The 27,883-nt window shown below is 50.3% G+C and overlaps 1 protein-coding gene across 2 annotated transcripts; it reads left to right on the top strand.

Moving 5' to 3' along the window:
- The first annotated feature begins 124 nt into the window (after positions 1–124).
- On the top strand, positions 125–27,064 carry APMAP (adipocyte plasma membrane associated protein). Of its 2 annotated transcripts, XM_004014307.5 has the most exons (9): positions 125–278; positions 8,226–8,342; positions 12,599–12,714; positions 19,456–19,548; positions 21,007–21,123; positions 22,536–22,710; positions 23,230–23,364; positions 23,743–23,935; positions 25,106–27,064. In XM_004014307.5, the coding sequence occupies exons 1-9, from the start codon at positions 187–189 to the stop codon at positions 25,304–25,306; spliced, it is 1,239 nt and encodes a 412-aa protein (XP_004014356.2). In that variant the 5' UTR covers positions 125–186; the 3' UTR covers positions 25,307–27,064. The 2 variants fall into 2 exon arrangements, with proteins under 2 accessions (XP_004014356.2, XP_042085585.1); XM_042229651.1 differs by lacking the exons at positions 19,456–19,548; positions 21,007–21,123.
- The last annotated feature ends 819 nt before the right edge of the window (positions 27,065–27,883 follow it).

Below are 27,883 nucleotides of genomic sequence, written 5' to 3'. Positions count from 1 at the left end.
GGGATGGGGCGGTGGTTAGGGATAGCGCGAAAGAACCTCGCAGCTACCACCTCCCGGGAGGCCGGAAGAGGCGGGCCCTACGTCACTCCCGCGCGCGCCCGAGCGGGGAGGCGGAGCCTCGGTCGTCACTTCCGCGCGCCTGGCGGGAGGTGGTCCGCGCGGGGAGCTGACTGGCGTCTCAGAACCATGACCGAGGCTGACGGGCTGCGGCAGCGCCGGCCCTTGCGGCCGCAGGTGGTCACGGACGACAACCGGACACCGGAGGCCAAGGGCGGCAGGTAGGCCGGACCTGAAGCGGGGCTGTGCCCCCAAGGCCGCGACAGTAGCTGGCGCCTCATTTAGTCCTCGGCAGCCTCGCTTCGGGAGAAGGCAGTGGCATCCCACTCCAGTATTCTTGCCTGCAAAATCCCATGGGCAGAGGAGCCTGGTAGGCTGCAGTCCACGGGTTCGCTAAGAGTTGGACACGACTGAGCGACTTCACTTTCACTTTTCACTTTCATGCATTGGAGAAGGAAATGGCAACCCACTCCAGTGTTCTTGCCTGGAGAATCCCAGGGACGGGGGAGCCCGGTTGGCCCCCCGTCTATGGGGTCGCACAGAGTCGGACACGACTGAAGCTACTTAGCAGCAGCAGCAGCCTCGCTTTGCGGGTGGAAGCGGGCTCTAGGCGCGCGGTGCACCTGGAGCCCTTCGGCCCACCGCTGCGTCATTGCCCGGCCCTAGAGCCCCCCGGCCTCGGCCGGCGTCCGCGGAGCCGCTTCCATACCTGCCCTTCTCGGAAAGAGCGGGAAGCAGAAGGGACATCGTTGGGCAGTTTCTGTGAGGGTCCAGCCTTGCATGTTTTCCTGGTAGGGACGGACATGCATAGGGCACCGGCGATGTTGGTGCCTGATAAAGGGAATATCAGATCTTCTCCCAACTTCGCTTCTTCTAACCTTCCCGAGTGCTTTGTTAGCTAGAAACTGAAGCATAAGCCTTTAAAGTTCTTAAAATTCTCTTAACTTTGTGCCCCGAGTGGCATAACTTTAGGTTTTTAAGAACCAAGAGGCCCCACATAGACCCAAGTTCAGAGTTTGGAACTGATTGGCTTTTATGTTGATGGTAATTTTGGGATATTTTTTTGCCGTGCCATTGGCTGTGGTACATATTGAATGCAGCAGCACAGTGTTTGCTGAGAGAGACTGAATTTATTCCCTGATGATAATGAAAGGAAGGAGTGTTTGGTCTAAAAATCTATGATTTTCGGAGAAGATTTTTCACTAGCAAGAGTCCCGGGACCAGTGGAAAGGTCAGGAATACACTCCTCTTTGTGGGGTGACCAGCCATTCTGTTTTGCTCTGGATTCTAGGGTGTGGATTCTAGACTGCTGACCGTGGGCAGACCACGACAGGTCGGTCACCCTTTTGACTGGATGTTGTGAGATCATCTGCTGATGACTTAGGAGCCTGCAGAGCAGACAGGCTGGTACTAGCAGTGCTGTGCAGCCATGCCAACTCGCGTTGCCACACACTTGTGCCCAGGAGACCAGGGGGCAGCCGGCCTGGGTCTGCTATTAGGCACAGGGCATAGAGCACCCAAGGGGAGTAGTTGGATGGGCCCAACCATTAGCTGGGCCCTGTAGGCCCCAGGGCAGGGGGCAGAGTTAATTTACTTGTTTTTCAGTTTCTCTGGGATTTCCTCCTTAATGGCAGGGTTACTTTGTGTCCCAAACTCCTCACCTGTTGCTAGTCTTCCCCTGGGTGCCTTTTGCTCTCTGTTGATTTAAGACATTTTCTTGGCTTTCCTGTGTTTCCCCTTCTCTTCTCTGATCCTCTTCTGGGTCTTTGTAACAGTCTGTTTCCTGTCACCCACCTTCCTTCCTATGTGTATGTTGTAATTCTTTAGCTTTCTCTTATTTTTATCCTGCAGTTTTCTAGCTTTCATTTCTTTTGTAGTGGTTTCTAGTAGTTCATCTGATTGACATCTTGATTACCTTAAAATTTGAGGGTTCACTCTAAGACAAGAAAGTATTGTGTATAATGAGTGAAGGAAAGGAATCTGAAGGAAATAGAAATGTGATGGCTGTATAGTAAGCTTTAGATGTGCTGAACAGAATAAAGAAAGGACAGTTTACAGAAGCAGGACATTTGCTTCTGTTTACAGAAGGAGGGCAATAGATTTTAGTGGATGGGACACTGAATGATACCTTGCCCAGTCTCCTGGCTTCTGGCATGAGTGGTGGCACTAGCTCTGTTTTACTGGTAAGGTCGTTGAAGTCTTTGTGAGTGACATGGTTTTTGTAAAGTTACAGAGGAATGGAGTCGCAAGAGACATGAAAACAAATGAAGGACAGAATTGGCTTCTGGACAATGAGGAGTGTATTTTTAAAATCAGGCTTTGGAGATAATGTTTTATTTCAAAGTTGTTGCGTGCCTGTATCTGAACAGTAATCTTTTTTTGGCCGTGGCATGCAAGATGTTAGTTACCTGGCTGGGATTGAACCTGTGCCCCCTGACATGGAATTGCAGAGTGCTAACCACTGGACTACCAGGGAGGGCCCCAGTGCGGGTTTCTGATGAGTGTCATTTGGCATCAGTTTCCCCACAGGTTTAAGAAGTTTATTGACAGAGTGATTGTAACCCAGAAAGGATTCCTTCCCTTTTGGAACATAGTTTTGTCTGAGAGGAGAGAACAACTGTTTAATGTCCATGTATACTTTTTTAGGAGTGAAGAGTTGAAAAGTTACCAGCTTCTTTTTCAATAAGCTTCCAAAGGGTTTCAGACTAATTAAAAATCTCTTGTAGGTCCATTTTCCTTTTTAAGATGGAAGCGAAAGGGAGGCAGTGGGGAGGGACAGCTGGGGCTGTCGTAATTCATGAGGTTGTGGGGAGCCAGGATTCCAGAGTTTTCTCAGCCCTTCCTCTGGGTGTGTGTTTTCAAATTGCTGTTTTACCGTGTTTTCAGTTTGGTGTCAGCGCTGAAACAATGCCTGCAGTCTCGGAGCCCGGTGTAAAGGACTGTGGAAAGTGAACCAATGCAGGGCACGGTCACCTGAAAGGACTGGGCCACTGTGTGTGAGTCTCAGGTTCCAGGGATCACCTCAGCACCTGGGGTTCCGGTCTCTCGTGGGTTGGGGCCTGAAATCACAGGTCTGTGTTTATCTCATGGAGCGTGTGGGTCAGGACTTCAGTCTTTTCCTCGAGGCCTTGATGTCTTGTGTGCAGAAGCTATTAGAGGACACCCTTTGCCACATTTTGCCCCAGTAAATCCCATTTAACAGGATTTGTAAGTTGTGACTGAGCCGTTGGTAGTTGTCAGATCCTGTACGTCCCAGGCATGGCTCTGAGGGTGCAGGTGTAGAGATGGCTTCCAGGTGCAGGTGTAGGGGTTGGGGCAAGCAAGCTGACCTCCCGGATGGCACCTGGGAGGGAGAGGGCTGGCCTTCCGGGGTGTGTCAGCACAGACTGAAGAGAGTATGATGGGCCTGTGCAGCACTTTGTTGGTGAAGATGGTTTGGATAAACGGAGGGGCCTTTAGATGAGTGGACGTAGTGCAGGTGTGCAGGGCTTCCCATGTGGCTCAAGTGGTGAAGAATCCACCGGCTAGTGCAGGAGACGCAGGCAGGAGACACGGGTTAGAGCCTTGTGTTGGGAAGATTCCCCTGGAGGAGGACATGGCAACCCACTCCAGTATTCTTGCCTGGAGAATCCTGAGGCTAGAGGGGCCTGGCGGGCTACAGTCCCTGAGGTTGCATAGAGTCAGACACGACTTCGCAATGGAGCACAGTGCAGTGTGTGGTCGGGCTGTTACAGAGCAGATGCAGAACTGTAGTTGACTCCGAGTTCACAGGAGCCAGCAGTGAGATGGGCCTGCCAAAAAAGTTAATGAACCTTGGGCTGCAATAATCATGCTTCCAGAGCCTGGGTCAGGAGCTCTCTGACCTCACCTTCAGGACCTGTGCACCTGCCAGTTACAGACTCAGTGCCCAGGGTCGCGTGGCTCTCACCTGTGCCCAGAGCTCGTTGAGTCCTGTGTTTCCTCGGCCGCATAGCTCTGCCCAGTTGCTTCTCCTGAAATCTGTGCAGAGTCCGTGGGCTTCAGACCCTCCCCACCCTCTGCTGACCTGAGGCACTGCTCCTCTCCGTGCTGGTTGCTGCCTGTCTGGCCTCGCTCACCCTAGGCTGCACAGAGGGCGGGCACTTGACTGCTCTGCTCTCGGGGTTGGGTGCCTGCGCCACTTGCGCAGGTGGTCACGGAGCGCTTGTGGACTCCCAGGGCGTGCCGTCTGATGCGGCAGTCACTTGGCCGCATGTAACTACTCAAGTCTAAATTAATTAAAATGAACCAAAATTTAAAATTCACTTCCTTGTTTGTGTTATGTAGTGGGTTTGGGGGTTGCTGAGACTGATGAAGGAAAGTGATATGGCTGTGAGGTGGCAGCAGCCGCCTGAGCTTTGTGGGTGACACTGACAGGTTTGCATGTGGGGGAGTCTCATAGGGGAGGGGATGAGAGGGGCTTCTGGGTCAAGGTGAGGGTCCGAGAGCTCCAAGGGCAGGAGTTGGGGTAGGAGTGGAGTTCAGTCCAGTTCAGTCACTCAGTCATGTCCGACTTCTTGCGACTCCACGGACTGCAGCACGCCAGCCTTCCCTGTCCATCACTGACTCCCAGAGCTTGTTCAAACTCATGTCCTTTGAGTTGATGATGCCATCCAACCATCTCATCCTCTGTCGTCCCCCTCTCTTCCTGCCTTCAATCTTTCCCAAGGGTCTTTTCCAAGGAGTTAGTTCTTCCCATCAGGTGGCCAAAGTATTGGAGCTTCAGCTATAGCATCAGTCCTTCCAATGAACATTCAGTGGAAGTGGTGAGGCTCTGTTTTATTGAAGGGTAGTCACTGTCTGGATGAAGCACAAACTGGAATCAAGATTCCCGGGAGAAATATCAATAACCTCAGATATGCAGATGACATCACCCTTGCGGCAGAAAGTGAAGAAGCACTAAAGAGCCTCTTGATGAAAGTGAAAGAGGAGAGTAAAGAAGTTGGCTTAAAACTCAACATTCAGAAAACTAAGATCATGGCATCTGGTCCCATCACTTCATGGGAAATAGATGGGGAAACAGTGGAAACAGTGACAGACTTTATATTCTTGGGCTCCAAAATCACTGCAGATGGTGATTGCAGCCATGAAATTTAAAGATGCTTACTCCTTGGAAGAAAAGTTATGACTAACCTAGATAGCATATTAAAAAGCAGGGACATTACTTTGTCAACAAAGGTCCACCTAGTCAAAGCTATGGTTTTTCCAGTAGTCATGTATGGATGTGAGAGCTGGACTATAAAGAAAGCTGAGTGCCAAAGGATTGATGCTTTTGAACTGTGGTGTTGGAGAAGACTCTTGAGAGTCCCTTGGACTGCAAGGAGATCCAACCAGCCCATCCTAAAGGAGATCAGTCCTGAATATTCATTGGAAGGACTGATGCTTAAGCTGAAACTGCACTACTTTGGCCATCCCTGATGGAAGAACTGACTCATTGGGAAAGACTCTGATGCTGGAAAAGATTGAAGGTGGGAGGAGAAGGGGACGACACAGGATGAGATAGTTGGATGGCATCACCGACTCAATGGACATGAGTCTGAGTCAACCCCGGGAGTTGGTGATGGACAGGGAGGCCTGGTGTGCTGCAGTCCATGGAGTCGCGAAGAGTCAGACACGACTGAGCAACTGAACTGAACCAAGCCACTGTCTGGGGAGGTTTCGCCAAGCACATAAAGCAGGCGGGCTCTGAATGGCTAAAAACTTCGGTGTTGGGGCCATTTGTCAAGTTACTGGATATGTAAAGTTGGAGTTTGATGGCCCTGCAGAGCTAGAGTCTCAGCCTGCAGTGAGGAAGTAAACAGCGTGGGGCCGAGCTGCCGGTTCTAAAACTTGACCCTGTATGGAGTTTTCCAGTAGGAACTGGCTGGCGGTCAGCCAGGGTGCTGATGGACTTCTTTCCCTGGAGAGGGGTTGGATCTGGACAGTGGTGTCCAGCCGCACATCAGGAACAACTGGGGTTTGAACCTGCCTGGCAGGTGGGACCGTGTGGACATGAGGCTTTGCCGGAGTTCCGGCCACCTTTCTAGCTGCAAGCAGTCACTTTCTTTCCAGGCTGGACTTCTCGTTTTCCCTGTTGTAGGAAGGGGCAAGCAGGTCTTCAAGCACGCTGCCGCAAGCTCCGAATCACATTCCTAAATTAAGATTTTAAAATATACACTATCACATAGAAAAGGAGAGTTAGCACAGAGTCCACTTTAGACAGGAAGGGTCTGTTTTATGTGGAAATGTGTTTGGCAAGGAAAAGGGAAAGGGACACTTTGGCCAGTGTCGGCACTTTTGCTGGTGCGTTTGCACAAGGCAGCTTCCCCAGGGGCTGCAACTGTGTGGGGTGGGGGCGGGCTGATTGCGTCAGCCCCCTTGGCAGGGCACCGTCCTTCCCCGTGGGCTCTGAGGGGCAGTTCGTGCAGTGCCGTGTGGCCTGCCCTTTGGGACTCTACTTTTGAAGGGACCACAGGACCACGCCATTCCTGCCCCAAGCCCTTGCAGACACGCTCTGCCCGTGCAGTCCCCGGCTGTGGTGGTCGCACTGACAGACCAGGCCCCCAAGGAAGTCCTGGGTGGCGTGTGTCCCAGCCTCTGGACGGGCGGCCACCGACTTTGACTTTGTGGACGTCTTTGTGGAGCTGTAATTCGCATATCATCAGTCACCGGTTTAGAATGTCCAATTCAGGGATTTTTAGCTCATTTAGAGAGATTTGCTAAAGTGACAAATCACCACAGTCTAAGTGAAGAACATTCTGGTCACCGTTAACGGCTTTTTGAGGTGGGGTATATAACGTAAAAGGAACCTCCTTAGAGTGCACACGGTTCAGCAGTGTTTACTGTTGGGCAACCACCACTCTTCTCTAGTTTCAAAACTTGTCCTCATCCCGTGAAACTCCTTGTTGCCGTTAAGTAACCCCGTCTCATCTCCCCTCCCAACAAGTGTCCCTTAGATGAGTGGAAAACTTTTGTGGTGTTGAGCTGTGGAAGAACGACAGGAAGCGCTGCCATGGACTTCTTCTGGGGTGAAGCGGGACACGCGGTGCTGAGCGCAGGCTCGCAGGGGCCACACCAGCTGTTTGCCTTCACCCCAGAATCCCCCAGGGGAGCAGACACGGTCAGCTTGTGCAGCGTGTTTGAAACCTGACTCTGGGCTCCGGGTCCAGGCATCTCTTCCTGTCCTCGGCAGGCGGTGTCGTTAGTGGTGACTTCCGGCTTGGAGTCAGACATGACCCTCAGTCCTGTCCTCCTGGCAGTGGACTGCCCAACCCCAGCCCACACATTTCTGCATTCTACATTGAAACCGTCTTGTCAAAAATCAAATGAAACAGTACCCTTAGTTGGTCAGGTGTGAGTCCTAACTTTTTTCAAGTCAGCTTTCTTGGATAGAAAAAGATTTTCCACTTTAGGAGCTCAGGATTTTAATTTGCTCTACGTTACTCTTGGCTTCAGGTGTTCAGTGAATCTGAATATCCTGACGCAGGCAAGTAGTGATCCCAGCAGTTTATTTCTTAGCAGGAGGCGTCACGTGCTGCCTGGCCCACGAGTGAGTGAGGTCGTTGGTGAGGGTTGTTGGAGGGTGTTTCAGCCCCCCGTGGCCACACACTCTGCTTGAGGGCCCAGGCCACTGTCAGGTCTCCCCGTGGCTTTTGAAGAGGCGGTCTGGAGGTATGGCTTTGCGGGTTCTCCCGTGTCTGCTAATGGTTGGGTTTGGACCTTCAGGATGTTCTGCCTCCGTTTCCTTTGTGAATGTGGCTCTGATCCTTGCTGCTCTGAGCCTCGGTGGTCAGAGGTGGTGACTGAGGGCCGCTGTCTACCCGGTAGACGAGGGCGGCTCCTTCCCACAGCTTCACTCACACCTCCGTCACTTTGTGCCCATTGGTTCTTTGGGTTTACTGGCTTTTAGCATCTGCTGGAGGATCCAGGATACCACTCATCAGACTACCTGGGAGGTAACTGGTGAGTGCTCCACACCCTGGAAGATTAAAAGAAGAACAAGGGCATGATTGCCATCCTAGCAAACACTGCTGACCTTTAGTCACCACCACGGAGGCGGTGGCCTCGAAAGGGGCAGGCTGGGTGGGAGGGCTGCCCCTGCCCAGAGGGCTGAGGGTGCAGCCGGTCGGTCTGAGCCCTGCGGATGCCTTCGTGTGCTTTTTGTCCGGCAGCTCCTTTAGCGGCAGAGTGTTCCGAGCCACCTTCCTCATGCTGGCAGCCTTCCTCACCATCCCCCTGCTCGGCGCCCTGGTGCTGCTGGACTCGCCTATAGACCCGGAGCCTCTCAGGTGAGTAGCTGCGTAGCTCGGGCAGGGTGGGTGTTGCTGCTTGACAAAATCTGGCTGAGAGCTTCTTGGCTAATAAATCAACCTGCTCTGCAGGGCGGGCTGTGCCGAGCAGGAGAGAGCGTGAACCCTTTAGTGCCTGTGCTCCGTGTTGAATCAGGTGTCACTCAACATGTGCCCAGTGCTAGGCATGCTACTCTTTCAAAAACAAAACTGTGCAAACCAACATTAAAAACTAGAAAAATCCCAGACAAGAGAAGCTTAAGTATTAGAGGTGATTAACCTGAATTCATTTGAAGTGTCGAGAGCACAGACACACAAAGGTGAAGTTCACGTTGCCGTGTTTAAATTTTTTAAGTAGCTGATTTTTAAAAATTATTGATAAGTGCTATTTATTTGGCAGTCACCACTATGTTTCCTGAAGTAAGGATTTACAAGTAGTTGATTTTTAATAAACCTTGTATAATAATTACTGTTCTATTTTTCCTAAATTACCCTTCATCAGTGGGGATATGTAGGTAATACAGCATACTTGAAAAACTAGTGTGCACCTCAGGTCTCGTGAAGGTATTCACATTTGTAGTTACAGTCACGCAGAGCCAGGCTTCTCTTCATGTGACTGTTCATGACGTCAAGGGCTGTGCAGTCTGGTTTCCCCTCAGAGCCGCTCAGGGTGGTGAAGCTGCCTGAAGTTTGCTGTGAGTTCATGTAAAGTTGAAAAGTTCAGATAAGAACCCTGTCTCAGTGTAGAGGGAAGCTAATAGGTATAAACTGAATGATGTGTTTTGTGAGTGAGAGTTGAGGCTTCATAGTGGGCAGTGTGTTGGGCGTCCTCTCTCTGAAGGTCTCCCTCCTGCCAGTCCCCCTCACTGTGTAGAAGGAGGTGGCTAAACTGGCTTCAAATGCAGACTGCCTGGGCCTTTCTGCTAATCCAGTGCACCAGGTGGGAGTGAGATTTGTGTCCAAAGCTGGGGGTCGAAACCTGGGCTGGAGAGCTGGCCATGGAGAGTGAGGTGGTGGGGAGCAGGTGAACACACGGCTTCTAAGGGGACGCAAGACCTTTGATCTCAGTAGAGGTCGTTAATCGTGCCAAGAGTGGTAAAGAAATTTAGGGGAAAGGTAGTGTGACGTCCGAGCAGCCCGGAGAGGAGCCAGGTTGGGAAGGCTTTGAGGCTGTCCAGAGCAAGCACTGTCGGTGGAGTAGATGTGCCTGGTGAGGAGAACCCCATAGAAACTGGCGCGGCGGATGGGTCTCTCCTGGGCTCAGAGTTGGGCAATGACTTGCTCCCACTTTGGGGGTGTGGGGCCCTGAAGCCAGAACGAAGCAGAAGACTGGCAGACAGTGAGAACGGGAACGAACTGAGGTTTGGGGAAAAGTACTGGTAACAACAGCAGAAAGGTCTTCTATGAAACTCTGCTCAGAGCAGAAAGAGCAAGGAAAGGGGCGGATACACTGGGACGAGCGGTGCAGTCTCCATGCTGGCGGCTCAGCTGGTGGGGGTGCCTCGGGGGCTCTGCTTTCAGGAGACCCAGGAAGTCAGAGGACAGACAGACCTGGAGGGCCCAGGACTGCGGGAGACCCTCCCAGGTGGCGGGTTATGCAGATGGTGGCAGCCTTTTAGTGAGCAGAGTCACCAGAGAGGCCGCCAGGCTTGGCCAGACCCTGCTGTGCACAGCAGCCTTCTTTTCCTCATTAGGAAGATCTGGGGCTGGTGGACACAACACCTGTGACGTCTTGATTCCTAGAGGGTATTGCCCAGCGTCCGTTGGGACACGTGTTCCCAGAGGTGGGATCACAGCGGTGTCATCAGGCGTGGGTGACGTGGGCTCAGGAATATCTGCTTGGTGGATATTCCCTCCTTACCACAGGGGAGTGTCCACCTGTGGAGCCAGAGAGTCGGGATCGGGGTTGGGTGGGGGCGCCGCTCCATGGGTTTCCTGAGCATCTGTGAGGAGCCCAGGCTGTCTCCCTGGCTGAGGGTCGGGGGCATGGGCCACCGTCCCGCTCCTTCCCCCGCAGGTCTCTTGTGGGCCTTGCCCGAGTTTTATTTTTGTGTGTTTCTGTTTGCCCCTCACATCCCTGACCACCCATAGCACTTTGTTGCTGCTTTTTATTTATTGAGTTCTACAGTTTTACCCTGTTAATAAAATGCAAATTTTTGACAGTTAACAGTAATAGCTTTCAGCTGCCAGAAGAGTTACTGTCCTTGTTGGTTTTTAAAATCATAGGCACAAAATCTCTTCTTTACAACACTACTGTGTCTTTTATGTTAAATTTTACAGTAACTAAAATATGTTTTAAATATGACAGAAACAGTCCTGTCTTTTCATGAAAACTCATGTTTCTGTTCCTTTCTGGATGGAAACCCAGTCCTTCCCCAGAGTGGAGGGGTGGAGGCCGCAGTGACCGCTGCTGAGTGGAGGCCGCTGGCCATGTCCTGGCCCCATGCTTGTGAGACACACTCGCAGCTGGTGGGGACATTTTTATCAGTTTGATTTCAGAAGAAAGATTAAAGAGTGATCCTAATCAGAGAGAACCATGGGGAGAAACAGGACAAAACCGGAAACTGAGCATAGACGGTGACCGAGTTAGGAGAGTCAGCAGGAGCGAGCGCCTGGGCTGCCATCCCTGGTGCCTCTGTGCTCAGCGGAGCGCCCAGGCAGTTAATGAGCGCCTGGGCTGCCGTCCCTGGTGCCTTTCTTCCAGGCCGCTGCATTTTCTGTGCTTTCCCATCTCCCCTTGGGGGCAGGGACAGTGCACCACCCTGACTAGTTTGATGCTGCAGCCCTTCGAGGCCTTCCTGAGTGCAGGGAATCTGGCAGCGCCCACGGGGACAGCGGGGAGGCTGGGACTCGGGGGGGCCCCCTCTGCCCCTGCTCCATGTGCTTGTCTGTTGCCTGTCTGCACACGTCCCTGCCCGTCTGGAGGTGTGACCTTCCCTCAGAGCTTGAACCCAAGTGTGTTGCAGGTCCCAGTCCTTCTCTCCCACTCTGGAAATAAAGCTCTTTCGTTGAACCACGCGTGTGCTTTTGAAGAGCAGTTAGGAAGCTGTATTTGTGAGACAGGGCCAAGGGTGGAGGGGGAGGTTTAGTTCCAGGGGAGTTGTGCTGAGAAGGGGTGGGGATGGAGAGCTCCCAGACCACCAGCCCCACCCTCCCCTTGGTTCTCCTACTCTCCGGGCCGGGGTGGGGGTGGGAGGTGACACGTGGGAACTCCTCTCCCCTGCTCCCCTGGGGGCCAGCAAGTCAGTGAGAACCCAGCAAGTTGGGGGCACAGGCAGCTGACAGAGTGAGGAGCTGACAATGCAAACACAGTGGTGTGGGGTCTGGGTTTCTGGGGGCAGCGCTGAGTGTTACACTGTGTGGTCAGAGCAGACTTCACTGAGGAGGTGATGGGAGGAGGCAGCGGGTTTAAAATGGGAGATGCCCAGGGCCCTTGGTGACCAGCTGGGAGAGCAGAGCGAGGGGAGGCCGTGGCCGGACTGTTGGGCGAGGAGTTTGTGGGAGACTTTGGCTCCGGGGAGAGGGCCCATTTGCAGGTATTGAGGGGTGGATACCCTTGATCTGTGCTTCACAGAGCGCAGGTGGGCTGCTGGGTTGCAAGCAGATGTGGGGGGACGAGGGAGGAAGCGGGGAGGGAAGATGGTGGCATGGCTCTGGGTGGCAACAGTTGCTGATGGCTTGGGAGAAACAGCGTGTCTGCCTGTGGATGGAGGAGATGGGAGAGCTCCTGGGCACTTTTGCGTGAGCCTGGGGTGGGGGTGGGGGTCCAGGCCACAGGGGGGGTGTGCCTGTGTGGGTGCAGGGGGGTGGCCCCAGGCCCAGCTGTCTTCTGTCCTCCCCATGGAGCAGGAAGCAAGGCTGTCCCTGTGCAATGTCCACTCCGCTCTCTCCGTCTCGGTTGGGCCTGGATGGTCAGGCAGCCAGTGGCAAAATAAATGCCGGGCTCTGTGAGCTGGAGGGTGAAGCTTGTTGGATGGGTTGGGGAGGCCCGGCGCCCTGGGCCTCAGGTGACAGGAGAGTGTTCTTACGTCAGCCACATTGACGCCTTCAGTTTTCTTCTGTGCTGTGACCTTTCCTGATATCCTGGGAGGTTTTTTTCTTTTAACCAGTGCGTCTGGCAACTAGGAATATTATTGAAATGTGTACCCTTTGTCAAAGAATGGCGAATTAATGCATGTAGGTCCTTGCAGGTCTTCAGTAAATACTTTCTTCATGTGTTTTTATAGACAAATCCCTATAATTGCATTATTTTACAGCTTCAAAGAGCCCCCTCTCTTCCTTGGTGTGCTGCAACCAAATACGAAGTTACAACAGGCGGAAAAGCTATTTGAAAATCAGCTTGTTGGGCCAGAATCCATAGCAAATATTGGGGGTAAGTAGACCCCTGGGACTTGGCGCTGTCTGCTGCCTGAGCGGGGTTCTGTGGGGACAGTGCCACGGGGAGTCTGGGCGGCCTTCTGGGCTGCAATTGTGCCTGTTTGTCTAGCAGATGCCCCGAGGGAGCCTCTTGCCTCTCTGAGTTGCAGGCTGTTGTAGTACTGGGTGATTTTGAGTTCCTGTCTAATAAGCTTTATTCTGCTCAAATTGTTGGACCATTTAAAAGGAAAGGAGAAAGAAAAAGCGTGGACACTGGTGTTTTAGTTCCCTTGTCACAATTGAGTAGGTGTTACTTGATGTAGCACAGGTTGTCTTTGTGTAGATTGCATTTTTGACAAGAACAGGAACTGTTCTCAGTATTTCCACTTTTTTAAACGGTCACCTTGGTGGGTACATTTAAGGGTAACCATCTGCTTCAGACTTGCCCGAACCTCCAGACTAGAAGAGGATCTGGTTCTAATTCTTGAGTCTGTAGCAACCTGGAACAGGCCTTTCCTGTCTGTTAGAATGAGAATTAAGCTTAGGAGTCAAAAGATACGGTTAGTGAAGAGGTTGGCGAGGATTGAGACGTGAGGATTTCCTGCGTCGTTTGTTACCTCAGCTTGCTGGCCATCACCCCAGAGCGCGGTGGAACGGCCATGGGTGGCTGCCATGCTTCCGTTTCCTTCTGAAGGCCTGTCAGGCCCGTGCCTCCACCTCCAAAGCTGTGAACCAGCTTGCCTTTCCCAGCATTGCTCTTTGGCTGGCCTGAGGACTGGGTATTTCTGTAGTTGGTTGTTGCTTTTGTCTGGCAGAGTGAGAATTGCTCAGGAGAGATGGGCATTTTGTGATTAAGTTTTGTGTTTCTCTTAAAAAGACATTGATGTTTATTAATTTCACAAATTTCGTGTGTTTGGTTAAGAAATCTAGTACTGACGTTTAAAATTGGAACGTTGAGGAGTCCCAGTGATTCCTCCCCCACCCCATGCCCTCAGATCTCCCAGAGAATGCTTTTTTTGTCTTTTCCACTGGGCCTGATGCCTTATCTTGCTCTGTCACCACACCTCCTTTTCTCTTTTCTCTGCTTGTCCTTTGGTGACATTTCTGGTTATCCCCTGCAGGTGTGAACTGCATGAGGGCACCTGGGCTCACTGCTGCTGACAGTAGAGACAGGCACTCACCTCAGAAGGTGCCAGGAGAGGGGTCACCAATGAACATCATTTAGACTTTACTTTTTAGAGCAATTTTGGAGTCACAGCAACATGGAGGGGAAGATACAGAAACTTACCATATATCCTCTACCCCCTACTTGCCGCATTATTAACATCTCCCCCAAGATGGTACATTTATTGAGAGTACATTGGACAACTCCTCCTTGTCATATCATCATCACCGGAGTCCATAGTTTACGTTAGGGTTTACTCTTGGTGTGTATGTTCTACGGGTTTGGACAAATGTTTAATGACATGTATCCATCATTAGATCATCACACAGAATTTTTACTGCCCCTTGAAATCCACTGCGTTCAGCCTCTTCGTCCACTCTGCCCCCAGGCCTCTGGTGGCCGCTGGTCTGTTTCTTGTTTCCATAGGTTTGCCTTTCCCAAATGCTTTAGAGTTCGAATCGCACATCAGGCAGTCTTTTAGATTGACCTCTCTCACTTACGTTATGCATTTTACGGTTCTACCCACTCCAGTACTCTTGGGCTTCCCTGGTGGCTCAGACGGTTGCAGTGTGGGAGACCTGGGCTGGGAAGATCCCTGGAGAAGGGAAGCCTACCACTCCAGCGTTCTTGCCTGGGGAATCTCCAAGGACAGAGGAGCCTGGTGGGCTAAGTCCATGGGGGTTGCAGAGTCAGACACGACTGAGCGACTTTCACATTCACAAGTCTTTTTACAGCTTTAGAGCTCATTCCTTTTTATTAGCGAATAATATGCCATTGCCTGGATGTATCATAGTTCATTTTTCCATTCACCTTGTGTAGTTTTATAAGTTGCCAAACTGTCTTCAGAAGTGGCTGTACTGTTTTGCACCCCACCCCTCCCCCGCCCGCAGTCGTGAGTGGGAGCTTTTGTAGCTCCATTCCCCTGGTGATTGGCACTGTCAGTGTTCTGGATTTTGGCAGTTTTAATAGGTGTGAAGTGGTATCTCATGGCTATTTTAGTTTGCAGTTCCCTGATGATATATGATATATGAACATCATTCCATGTGTTTGTTTTCCACCATAGTAGATCTTCTGTGGTGAGGTGTTTTAAGTCTTTGCGATATTTTTAAAATTGGATTGTTCATTTTCTTATTGTTGAGTCTAAAGAATTTTTTGTATATTTTGGATGCCAGTCCTTTATCAAATGCATTGTTTGCAGATACTTTCTTCCAGTCTGTGGCTTGTCTTCCCATTCTCTAGACAGTGTCTTTCTCAGAGCAGAAGTTTTTAAGTTTCAATGAAGCCCAGCTTATCAGTTCTTTCTTTTATGGATCATATCTTTGGTGTTGTGTTTAAAATGTCATCACCATATACAAAGTCAACTCAGTTTTCTCCGTTTTTGTCTTCTAGGAGTTTTGTAGTTTTGTGTTTGATGTTTAGGTCTGAAATCCGTGTTGAGTTAGTTTTTGTGAAGGGTGTAGGGTCTGTGTCTAGGTTCATCTCTTTGCGTGTGGATGTCTAGCTGTTTCAGCGAGATTTGTTGAAGAGGCGGTCTGTCCCTCACTGTGTCACCTTTGCTCTTTGGTTAGAGGTGAGCTGTGGTCTGCTGCTGGGCTCTGTGTTCTGTTCCACTGATCTGTTTGTTCTTGTGCCTTTACCACACTGGCTTCGTTATTGTAGCTTTATAGTGACTTTTTTTTTAAAGTCTTTATTGAATATTGCTTCTGTTTGTTTGTTTGTTTGTTTTTTGGCCAAGAGGCATCCCTGAACAGGGACCGGACCCATGGCCCCTGCGTTGGAAGGTGAAGTCTTAACCGCTGAATGTCAGGGAAGTCCGTATAGTAAGTCTTGAAGTCAAGTGGTGTACGGCCTCCAACTTTGTTCTCTTTCAGAATCGCGTTGGCTCGTCTAGATCTTTGCTTCTTCGTGTAAGGTTTAGGATCATTTAAATAGCATTGGGATCGCTCTGGATCTAGAGCTCAGGTTGAGAAGAACTGACCTCTTGACAATGTTGTATCTTTTAATCCGTGAACATGGACTGTCTCTCCCTTTATTAAGTTCTTTGATTTCTGTTATCTGAATTTCATGGTTTTTCTCATCTAGATCTTGTATATATTTCATTATATTTAGACCTAAATATTTCATTCTTTTTGGAAGGTAGTGAAACACCTTCTGATACTCTGATTTTAATTTCAGGTTTCACTTGTTCATTGTTGGTATATAGGAAACTGATTGACTTTAGTATATTATCTTTGTATCCTGCAACCTTGCTATAATTGCTTATTAGTTTCCAAGACTTATTGTTGTTGATTCTTTGAGATTTCCTACATAGATAGTCATGTTATCTACAAATGAACATAGTTTTATTTATACCTTTTGTATCCTTTTCTGGTCTTACTGCATTAGCTAGAACTTTCAGCCCAGTATTGTAAAGAAGTGATGAAAGGGGACATCCTTGCTTTGTTCCTGATTTTAGTGAGAAAGCTTCTAGTTTTCACCATTAAGTATGATGTTAACTGTAGATTTTTTCGTAGATATTCTTTATCAAGTTGAGGAAGTTCCCCTCTGTTCCTAATTTGCTAAAAGCTTTTATCATGAAATGGGTGTTGGATTTTTGTCAATACTTTTTCTGCATCTGCTGATAAGTTCATGTAATTTTTCTTTAGTCTTCTAATATTATGGGTTACTTAGATGCTACACCAGCCTTACATACTTGGGATAAATCTCATTTTGTTGGGGTGTGTAATTCCTTTTCTACATTTTGGATTTGATTTGCTAATATTTTATTGAGAATTTTCACATCTTTGGACTTGAGAGATATTGGTGTGTAGTTTTCTTGAAATGACTTTATCTGGTTTTGGTATTAAAGTGATGCTGGCTTCATGGAATGAATTAAGAAGTATTCCTCTCCTTCTGTTTTCTGGAAGAGATTATAGAAAGTTGGTACCATTTCTTCCTTCCTAAATGTTTGGTAGAATTCATCAGTGAACCCATCTCAGCCTGGTGCTGTTTTGGAAGGTTATTAACTATTGATTCATTTCTTCCATAGATACAGACCTATTCAAATTGTCTCTTGTATGAGTTTTGGTAGATTGTGCCTTTCAAGGAATCGGACTGTTTCATCTACATTATCAAATTTGTGGACTTAGAGTTGTTCATAGTATTTCTTTAGTATCCTCTTAATGCCCGGGGGGGTCTTTCGTTTCTGATATTGGTAATTTCTATCTTTGTTAGCCTAGCTAAAGGATTATTTATTTTATTTATTTTTTCAAAGAACCAACTTTTGGTTTTGTTGATTTTTCTTTATTGATTTCTTGTTTCAATTTCATTGATATCTGCTCTAATTTTTATTCTTTCCTCTGCTTACCTAGGGTTTCCTTTGTTCTTTATCTAGCTTCCAAAGATGGAAGCTTAGATGACTGATTTTAGGTCTCTTTCTTTTCTAATATGTCTCTTTGATGCTGTAACTTTCTTTGTAAGCACTGTTTTCTCTTCCTCCAGGAAATTTTTGATGAGTTGCGTTTTCAATTTAACTTAGTTCAAGATGTTTTGTAATCTTGTGATTTCTTCTTTGACCTATGTGTTAAATTAGAAGTGTGTGTTGTTTAATCTCTTAAGTATTTTGGGATTTTCAGCTCTCTTTCTTTTAGTGATTTCTAGTTTAATTTCATGTTGGTGTGAGAGCAGATATTGTATCATTTCTGTTCTGTTAAATTTATTAAGGCATATGGTATGGCCCCAAATGTGGTCTATCTTGGTGAATGTTTCATGTGAACTCAAGAAAAAATATTTTGCTGTTTGTTGGCTGAGGTGTTGAAGGGTGTCAATTAATATTCAGTTAAGCAATGGTGCTGTTGAGTTCAACTGTGTCTTTATTGATTTTCTTATTTATTTATTGGTTTTGGCTGTCCTGGGTTTTCGTCTAGTTGTGGTGAGTGGGGGCTACTTTTTGTTGCAGGGCACGGGCTTCTCACTGTGGTGGCTTCTCTTGTTGTGGAGCTCTGGCTATAGGCCAGTGGGCTTCAGTTAGGGTAATTTTCTGTTGCCAGGATCTGTCAATTAATTTTTTATTTATTTTTTTGACATATAGTTGATTTACAGTGTTGTGTTAATTTCCACTGTACATTAAAGTGACTCAGTTATACGTATATGTACATTCTTTTCCGTTTTATTTTTCATTGTGGTTTAGCCCAGGACATTGCAGGCTAGCTCCCTGTTCTATGAATGTGCTGTGCGGTCGGATCTTGTTGCTCATCAGGGTCTTTCCATTTCTGAGGGAGGGATGCTGAGGTCTTCTCCTCTAATCATGGATTCCTGTGCTTCCTTGCAGTTGTATCTGGTTTGCCTCATGTATTTTGACAATTATTATCAGGCGCATACATGTTAAGGACTGTGTGTCTTCTCTACAGTTGACCTTTGTTGTTACCTGATGGTCGTCTTTATCCCTGATCATGTTCCTAGCCCTGCAGCTTTCTTTTAATTAGTGTTAGTGTGGTGTATTTTTCTTTACCCCTTCATTTTTCATCTCTATGTGTCTGTATATATAAAGGGAGCTTCTTACAGACTGCATTTCATTGCGTCTTGTTTTCTAATACACTCAATGACAATCACTGTCTTTTAATTGAGGTTTTTATTCCATTAACGTTTAAGATGGTAATTGATATACAGTTGATCCTTTAACAACTCAGGTTCACTTAAACATGGATTTTTTTCCATTGAACACATTCTGCAGCACTGCTCCATCCACAGTTGCTTAAATCCGTGGGTCTGGAATCTTGCGATGCAGAACCTCACAGATTCAGGACCTTGAGGATGTGAGGGCTGACCATAAAGTTATCCACAGATGTTTGACTGTGCAGAGGGTTGACGCCCCCTAACCCCCAGCTGTTCAAGGGTCAGCTGTTGTTGGATTACTCTCTCCCATGTTTGTTACCGTTTTCTATTCATTGCTTATGTTATTTTCTTCCTTATTTTCTCATCCACTTTGGGAGTTCAGTAGTTCAGTTGAGCATCTTACATGATTCTCTTTTCTGTCCATTCTTTACCTATCAGTTATACTTATTTTAAATACTTTTTTTAGTGGCTCCCCTAGAGTGTGCAATATTTACATATAAGAATATGGAGCATTTCATGAATTTGCGCATCATTGCAAGTTTTGCGTGGTTCTGGTTCTAGTATATGTGCTGCTGAAGTGAGCACTTGATTTTACACCTGGGGGCCTTCCCAGCAGTTGTTTCCCTTTGGTTGGATAGTCACCTTCTGCAGTTAGACACTGCCATGAGGCAGATGTGACCAGACCCAAGCGCTGAGCGTCAGCCTGAGGGTTCCCGCTTCTTTGAGGGTAGAAAATCCTGTTTTTATCTCTGACTGGTGTCTGCTGTGCCCTTGCTCCAGCCTCAGGGTCACGCCCATGCTGGTTCCAAGGCCCTTATGGCGTTATTGCTGCATGTGTTAAGGCTTTTGGTCCCAGACACCACTTGCTTTCATTTTCAAAACTGCCATTTCCTCTCTGGAGACCAAGCACAGACTGGCCACCTCTGTTGGTGGTGGTGGTGAGAGCATAGTTCTTAGGCTAACCTAGTAACACCCTTACTCCTTCCTGTCTTTAAACAGATGTGATGTTCACGGGTACAGCAGATGGCCGAGTTGTAAAGCTTGAAAATGGTGAAGTAGAGACCGTTGCTCGATTTGGCTCAGGCCTGTGCAGTAAGTTTTGGTGACCGCCTTTGTGTCTCTTCCAGGCACCCAAGGAAGGTGCTGAGAGGAGCTGTGTTTCCTGGAAGTCAGGTCTTCGGAAGAGGAGAGCCCTGCTGCCCAGCTGAGGCCCCTGTGGTCATACTTTCCCTCCAGACCCCTCACACCCCTCACCTCAGCACGTACCCCAGAGCCGCTGTGGGAGGCACTAGGCTTTGTTCCTCAGGTGCTGAAGTGCATTCCCACACTAGCCTACCAGGGACCTCAGCCTTTCATCCAGAGTGAATTACCCTTAGGTCCCTCAGGTTTTAGAAACTCACTATTTAAGCACTGGTAGCACAGACTTACTATCCTTTTGTTAGGAGCTAGAATGTTTTTGTAAAAATGATGCATTTTTATAGTAAAATGCGAACAGCACAAAGAAGAAAGTAAAACTCACCTACAGTCTTCTCAGGTATAACTTGTTAACAATGTAATGAATAACTGTTCAGATCTCTTTCTGTTCATGGACTCACACCCACACATGGTTGTAAGTGATGGGATCATACTCTGCATATGAGTATTTAACTTGCTTTTCCCACTCCGTATGGTGGCTAAGTGCCTCTGCAGTAAGCATCCTGTGGTAAGCATCCTAATGTAAGCACGCATGTTAAGTGCCTCTGCATTGAGGGTCCTGCAGTAAGCCCTCTGCAATAAGCACTCTGGTAAATACCCTGCAATAAGCACTGAGTAGTGAGCACTCAATAGTAAGCACCCTGCAATAAGCACTCATTAGTAAGTACCCTGCGGTAAGCGTGGTAAGTGCCCTGCAGTGAGTGCCCAGCACTAAATATGCTCTGCCACAGGTTTAAAAAGAATATAGGTAGTAGAGCAGGAGAATGGATCTAAGGAGTAATATGGTAGCTTTTCCTTTATGATGGGTGGAGGGACCCTGCCATGTCCTTGGATGGGCACAGCATTCAGGTCCAGCTGTGGGGCTTCAACCCCACTCCTGGAGTGCTGGGGGATCCAGGGGTGGGGCCTGTGCCTAATGGGGGATCGGGGGTGGGGCCTGTGCCTGCTGGGAGATCTGGGGGTGGGGCCTGTGCCTGCTGGGGGATCAGGGGAGGGGCCTGTGTCTGCTGGGGGGTCGGGGGAGGGGCCTGTGACTGGGGGATCTGGGGGCGGAGCCTATGCCTGCGCTGACTGTTTGAGTCTCCAAACGCTGATGTGAGCGTGATTCTTGAGCGCCAGTGCTGTGCGTGTGTCCACATCCTGACTCTCCGGTGGGCCCTCTGGACAGACTGGACAGTTGTCCTAAGCTCTCAGGGCCAGGGACGCGGTGGGGGCTGAGTCGGTCCCTGATGCCATGGTCAGTTTTGTTCTCTGCAGCAAGATGCCGCTTTAGGATGGGATAGATGAGGTGACTGGACACTGATGGGCCTCAGGCAGAATCTGGGGCCAGCCACTGATTCCTGTCTGTTTCCCTAGAAACCCGAGATGACGAGCCTGCTTGTGGGAGACCCCTAGGCATCCGGGCTGGGCCCAACGGGACCCTTTTTGTGGTTGATGCATACAAAGGGCTGTTTGAAGTAAATCCCTGGAAACGTACGTGCCAGTAACTTGCTTCCTTCTGTGATGACTGCGGATCTTTTAAACAACGTGTGTATTTATTTATAAATGGATTTAGTAGAACTTGTTCAGTACAGCCTACCGGAGACCCTGGTATTTTTCTTACATACTGAATGGTACTGAAGGTCTTGCCTGCAGAGAGCACCAGCATTCACGTCGTGTGGCTCCTCACTCGAGCCTGCCTCAGGTTCATACCTTCCTCTCCCCTGACCACCGGGTCCCAGAAGGTCTCATTCTGAGGGTGTGAGGCTCCTCTTCCTGTCTTCACTTTTCTGTGTGTCCGTCTGGGCTCCCTGTTTGTTTTCTGCTTCTCAGTCTTCTCTTTTTCCTTCCCCTTCATCTCTTGTCTTTGTACTTTTCCCTCCTCCAGCTGCTTCTGCTGTTTCCCTCCCCTGACTGGTCATGGTGTCCTGTGGACTAGTGCTGTGTGTGATATTGTTGTGTGTGCTCAATGGGGAGGGTCACGTGGAGGGAGGAGTTGTCCTCGTGGGTGGTGCACAGGGCCCCTGGGTGGCCCCCACTCTGCTGGATGCAGGCATGTGCCGGTTACTCAGCCTCGGAGTCCACTTGCCTCACCACAGTGTGGGGCTGACAGGAGGGCCTGCCTTGGGGGATCGTTGTTGGCGTTTAAATGGGGTTGGGCGTAAAGAGAACTAAGCACTCCGTGAGTGTCTGTGCTATAGTCTGGAAAGACTTACTACTACTCCTGCTTTTCACATTTAAAAGCAGGTGAGGGGAGCACTGTATTTCTCTCAAATAGAAAATTGCCTTATTAACCCCAGACTCTTGGCAGATTTTTAAGTCAGTTGGTCTTGGGGAAAGGAGTTCCTCGACCATAGGGAGGATTCTGCCTTGAGTGGGGTTGTTCTAAAAAGTTCATCACTGAATAGAAAGGAGGGGAACACTGTGCCAAGTACTGCATCTTCTGACATAGAGAGTGGGGAGGCTCCCTTAGTTTTTCCTTTTTTTTTTTTTTTTAGTTTTCTTTTTTTTTTTAAATTATTTAATTATTTATTTATTTATTTTAGTTTTTTATTTTTTAAATTTTAAAATCTTTAATTCTTACATGCGTTCCCAAACATGAACCCCCCTCCCACCTCCCTCCCCATAACATCTCTCTGGGTCATCCCCATGCACCAGCCCCAAGCGTGCTGTATTCTGCGTCAGACATAGACTGGCGATTCAATTCTTACATGATAGTATACATGTTAGAATGCCATTCTCCCAAATCATCCCACCCTCTCCCTCTCCCTCTGAGTCCAAAAATAAGTTAGGTTGATTAATAGTTTGAAACTATTGAGCTACAGGTTCTAAGAATGAAAGCAAGTCTCCCGTCTTTCTTCTTTCTCTCTTCCTGTTTTTCCTTTTCTTCCTTCCCATCCCCTCAGGTGAAGTAAAACTGCTGCTGTCCTCCGAGACCCCCATTGAGGGGAGGAAAATGTCCTTCTTGAACGATCTTACAGTAACTCGGGACGGGAGGAAGGTTTACTTTACGGATTCTAGCAGCAAATGGCAAAGACGAGATTATCTGTTCCTGTTGATGGAGGGGACGGATGATGGGCGGTGAGTGTCCTGAATCTGCCCAGGGAAGCTGTAGATGGGCAGGGTGACGTTGGAGAGTATATCACGCCCAGGAGTTGGTGGGTGTTTCTGAGCATCTGCTCAGCTTTTAAGGGAGGATCTTAATGTTTCTTGGAAATAGGTGGTGGTCACAACAGGGCAGTGAGATGTTCTCACTTCTCTTTGGAGAAATGAAGCTAAGAACAGCCAGGCCATCTGAGGGTGTGGGGGGTGGTCTGGCACTTGGCGGGGAACCTCAACTCCTGTGAGGCTGGAGACATGGTGACCCACCTGGTGTGAGCTAGTGCCCAGGTCAGCGAGAGAACTGACTGTGGGCTTGTCTGGAGGGGGGTGCCCGGGTGGCCCTCCAGGGCCAGCCTGGAACTGGTCTGAGTGGAGGATGGGGGCCCTGCCACTCCAGTGCAGGCCAAGTGCCCCTGCACAGGCCCTGGCCAAGGGCTCCACTCCAGCCCCGCAGGGCTCCCAGATGCCCCATGTGACCCTCTGCGTTGGCACCTGCAGCCTGCTGGAGTACGACACCCAAACCAAGGAGGTGAAGGTTTTGTTGGACCACTTGCGGTTCCCCAATGGGGTGCAGCTGTCTCCTGCGGAGGACTTTGTCCTGGTGGCGGAGTCGGCCATGGTGAGGATCAGGAGGTGCGTGAGCTGGCGGGTGTGAGGGGTGGGGCGGGGCCGGGGGGCCTGGGTGAGAAGCAGGGCGGGGCCAGTGTGAGAGGCCTGCTGCAGAGCCTGGGGCGTGGCAGAGGCTGGTCCTTTGTAAGGGGAGAGTTGTCTTCTCTCTTTCCCTCAGCCTTCTTGAGTGTTGCGGGCTGGGAGAGTCTCAGCAGAACGCTGACTGCGGTCCTGGCCCGGCCCAGTCCCCGTCTCTGCTTCTCGCTGGACCCAGGGCTCTGAGGCCCTTGCAGCGGGCCATTGCATCAAGTGCCCTCGTTCATGATGGATGCCTTGGTGTTTGGCTCCAGTTTTTTGTTTTGGGGGGCTGCTGTTCATTGCCTGCTTGGCTGACTTTTTCAGGTTCTACGTGTCTGGCCTGATGAAGGGAGGGGCTGACGTGTTTGTGGAGAATTTGCCTGGCTTCCCGGACAACATCCGAGCCAGCAGCTCCGGGGGGTACTGGGTCAGCATGGCGGCCATCCGCGCCAATCCCGGCTTCTCCATGTTGGATTTCTTATCCGAGAGGCCTTTTCTTAAAAAAGTGATTTTTAAGGTAAACATGAAAACTATGCTTTCAAGAAACAAAATGAAACTGCATCTCACTGTGGGTTTCTTTGACCCTTGTGAAAGCTCTAAAAATTCTAGTTCTGCTTATGATATCTGATGCTTTCAGTGACTTCTTTACACTTATCCTTCGGCTTAAAATGTAAGTTTACATCTTTGAGCCCTCTGACTCTTTCCCTCCTGGTCTCCTCGTCTGGAACTGTCACCCTCACCATCATGACCTGTTGGGCCTCTGTCCTGCTTGTCCCTCTTGCTCTCCCCCAGACGCCCAGCCTTTGGCTCTTCCTCGAGTGGTTTAGGTGCCCCTTCCTCCTGCCTCCCCGGAGCCTTGTCATGCCCTCCGTGGGATCCTGCCCATGTCCCAGTGCCAGTACCAATTACTGGTACTGAACTGTTTGTAACCTAAGGTCCTGGAAGGTGCCAGGCGGCGGTTCCTGAATGAGTCTGTGCGCACGTGCTCATGGGCAGACCTTTGTACTTAAACATTCATATATCTTTATCTGTTCCTTTAAACTGAAAACTCTAAGTAAGACTGGTGTTTCTGGTCCAACACCACAGGATCTATGCCTCTTCTTACCATCCATGTTGGTACTTCCTTTCTCTAAGGGTGAGAAACCTGGGTCCCGTGCTCCCTCGTGCCTGTTTGATTGGATTCCCCTGGTGTCCACATTTGTAGCCTTTGTCCCCAGCATCACACGGCCCTGGTTAGGGCTCTGGTACCCAGGCCAGCCCTTCTCCTTCCTCCCAGCCACGTGTAGGGGCCTGCTCTCCCCTTGGGGCCCGTGGCCTGTGCCGGCTGCCCCACTGCAGGACACCGTCTCCCCTGCTTGGAGCCATGGCCTCTCCTCCAGGGTGGATGCTCCCTACTCAGACTGACTCCTGGTCTGGGCAACCCCTGCACACACCTACCCTGCTCAGCCCCACAAGCCATTTTTTGACTAAATGTTTTGGGACCAATATTAAAAAAAGGCAGTCTCACTCTTGTGTGGAGGGGGGCAGGTGGGGAGGTGGTTCAGCGGGGGGGCAGTGCAGATGGGATGCACCCAGCAGGTGATAGGACTGGGTGCCCAGCTGCGGGTCTCCAGGTGGGCCTGTTGTCTGGACTCCAGGGGCTACACCTGCCCTGCCATACTCTCTCTGCTCTGTGTTTCCGTTGCAGCTATTCAGCCAAGAGACGGTGATGAAATTCGTACCGCGGTACAGTCTTGTCCTGGAGCTCAGTGATAGCGGGGCCTTCCAGAGGAGTCTGCACGACCCCGAAGGGCAGGTGGTCACCTACGTGAGCGAGGCGCATGAACACAATGGGCACCTCTACCTGGGCTCCTTCAGGGCCCCCTACCTGTGCAGACTCCGCCTGTAGTCTGCTTAGGCCTGCTGTCACCCTCTGCCCGTTGTCACCTGGAACCCGCTGTTACCTGGAGCCCTTTGTCACCCCATGTGCCACCCCTGGGTCCCCCGACGCCCGCTGGTCCTGGAGGCGTGGTGCAGTCCCAGAACCCCTCACCTGGGCTAGGCCTTGAATTTGCCGAGGGGAAGATGAGTCCTTGTAAAGCCATTTTCTCTTAAAAACCTCCCAAGCGTGGTGATTGTCTCTGGGACCTGGGGACTTGGTGTACTCTGGTGGGGATGGATTTGTGGGTGAGCAGCTGAGGTCTTGACCCTGCTGCTGGCTGTGTCTCACCAGCCTTGGTGTCTTTGCTGTTAAGCAGGTGATACCTGCCTTTGGGGGAGGGACCCCAGGAGGGTGAGGAGAGCTCAGAACAAATGTGTGTGAGAACTCAAGATGGGCTGTGTGGGCGAAGAGTCTTCCCAGAGTCATAAGGGGCTGGGCCTCAGCCCTGGGCGTCCCTCCTGTGGCTCCCACCCTCTTCCCCTGCCCAGGCCTTCCCTCCTTCCCTCCCTGGCCCCCAGCCAGTGTTCTGAAGACAAGGACCTTGATGTGTGTGGTGGAGGAAGAACATGTTGATTCTAGCCGCTCAGAGGACTAGCCAGCTTCTCTGTGTACAGCCTGCTGTGCAAATCACAGGATGGGGATGGAAGGTGGGCGCTGGGCACCAGGAGTCCTGTTTACAGCTGGTTCCTCATCCCCAGACCCGAGTGTGAACAGTGCACGTGCTGGGGTCGCTTCTGCTCCGGTGTCACAAGCCTGACGGATGTGTCCTCACGTGGTCCTGGTGGTGGGTGACTCTTATGGATTGACCTGTGCATGGTGTTGCCTGGGACTTTGTTCCCTGCTTTGATTTGCTCCAACAGCGAGTGAGGTCTGTTTTTCCGTGTGTCGTGAGGGCTCGTCTGCTGGGATCGTGCTTGCCTTTGCTTGGTGCCTCCCCCATGGCCTCCCACACTGACTCAGTCCACATGACACTGCTGTCCTGCCAGGTAGGGCTGATGTCTGCTCCTCCCTTTCCTGGCATTTGTGAGAACACATCAGGGATTGTGTGTCTGGAGTTGTCTTTGTGAGTTGGAAAGATGGTATTTTGAATAGATGACAACAGTGAATGTCAAGGAGGGCCGACGGCAGTGGTGAAACCTGAACCCTTTGTGCCGTGTGCTGACTCAGGGCCCCCCCCCCCATTTTAGGGGAGAACAGTCAGTCTGATGGGGGCCCGTCCCGGGTCATCTTCTGCTGAGGGCCAGCTCCCCACACAGCTGTGCAGAGCAGTCAGATTGGCCGCGTGGCAGTGACCCGTGTCCTGTCAGGTGATGTAACCTCACGGGAAATGGTGTTTAATAGGCAACAGTGCACCCGTGTATGACGTCTGTGGGAACAGTCGGGTAAAACCTGACCATTCTGCCATGAAAACGCAGTTCAAGCGCACTGACCCTGAACGTTTCTTGGTTGGGAGCCGGGAGCCGAGGGCTGCGCTGTCAGTGCAGGGGAGCTGGTAGCTTTTCACAGTTTTCAGCAAAGGTGTCTTTTTTTTCCTGACTCAGGTGTTGCTTCTCTGTCTCAAAGTGTCATTTCCTGTGTTCTTTGTGGTTATTTGCCATGGTAAGGTGTAAAGTGTAGCTTCATTAGTTTTAAATATACGATAGACTTTTGTTGTAAATATAAAATGGATTTGTTGTAATGTGAATTGGTAACATGCTCTTAAAATTAAAGCGAATGATTCATTCATTGTGTGCTGCTTCATCTGTTACAAAAACACTGTCAGTACTCCGCCACTGCCTTTCACAGGACCGAGGCCTCACGCTGAGGTTCTGTCGTCAGCGTTCGTGCTGCCGTGCTGAAGGGTGTTCACGTGTGCTGAGCTCTTAATGATACAGGGAGACTGACCGAGTCCCACTGGGAGTAGAGGCTGGGGAGGGACCTTCCCAGAGGTGCAGGCGGCTGGGGGCAGGGGGCAGGGTGACCGCTCAGCCCAGGGCTCAGACCTACGGGTCCCTGGGTCCCTGGCACCGAGGCTGGGCCGCAGTGAGACTAAGCCTTGCGGGTGGTTAGTCCACTGGGCAGAGGGTGTTCCTCAGAGCCTGGTCCGTCTGCAGCCCGGGGTAGGGGTGGGGAGGGGGCCTGGAGCTGGATCCCAGTCTCCATGGCTGATGGTCAGGGGCGGAGGCCTGGCGGGAAGGCTGGGGAACACTCAGGGTGGGCTGGCTGGCTGGAGTTTGGTTTCGGTCAGTGTGAGACCTGAGTGTTCCTTCTTGGTGGTACCTCTGTGCGTCTTAGAATCCCGGGTCCTTAACTTGATGTTTTCCCGGTGACACTGAATGAGATGGAGGCCCAGCTTGCCGCTGTCAGACTCATTCGCTCTGAGAGCAGAGCCGCTGTGTTTTAAAAAGCATGCAGACTGGGTGGCAATGCGGGCCTCGAGGTTCCCGCTGGCTGACACCCTCCCCCTGCAGTTCGTGACACCGTCATGGGCACGGGGGACTCGGTTGGGGGTGCCCTGGGGCCGCTCCCCCAACACCTCTCCGTTCTGATGTCCCGTGAGGCCTG

Source organism: Ovis aries, chromosome 13 (assembly GCF_016772045.2).
Source record: "Ovis aries strain OAR_USU_Benz2616 breed Rambouillet chromosome 13, ARS-UI_Ramb_v3.0, whole genome shotgun sequence".
NCBI classification, from domain to species: Eukaryota; Metazoa; Chordata; class Mammalia; order Artiodactyla; family Bovidae; genus Ovis; species Ovis aries.
This window is presented reverse-complemented; position numbering and strand designations above follow the sequence as displayed.

Excerpts from the sequence above, each read along its gene's own strand:
- APMAP (XM_004014307.5), top strand. The coding sequence starts at position 187 with ATGACCGAGGCTGACGGGCTGCGGCAGCGCCGGCCCTTGCGGCCGCAG. Across the intron at positions 12,715-19,455 it reads ATCCATAGCAAATATTGGGG|ATGTGATGTTCACGGGTACA; the intron begins GTAAGTAGACCC and ends GTCTTTAAACAG. Across the intron at positions 19,549-21,006 it reads ATTTGGCTCAGGCCTGTGCA|AAACCCGAGATGACGAGCCT; the intron begins GTAAGTTTTGGT and ends CTGTTTCCCTAG.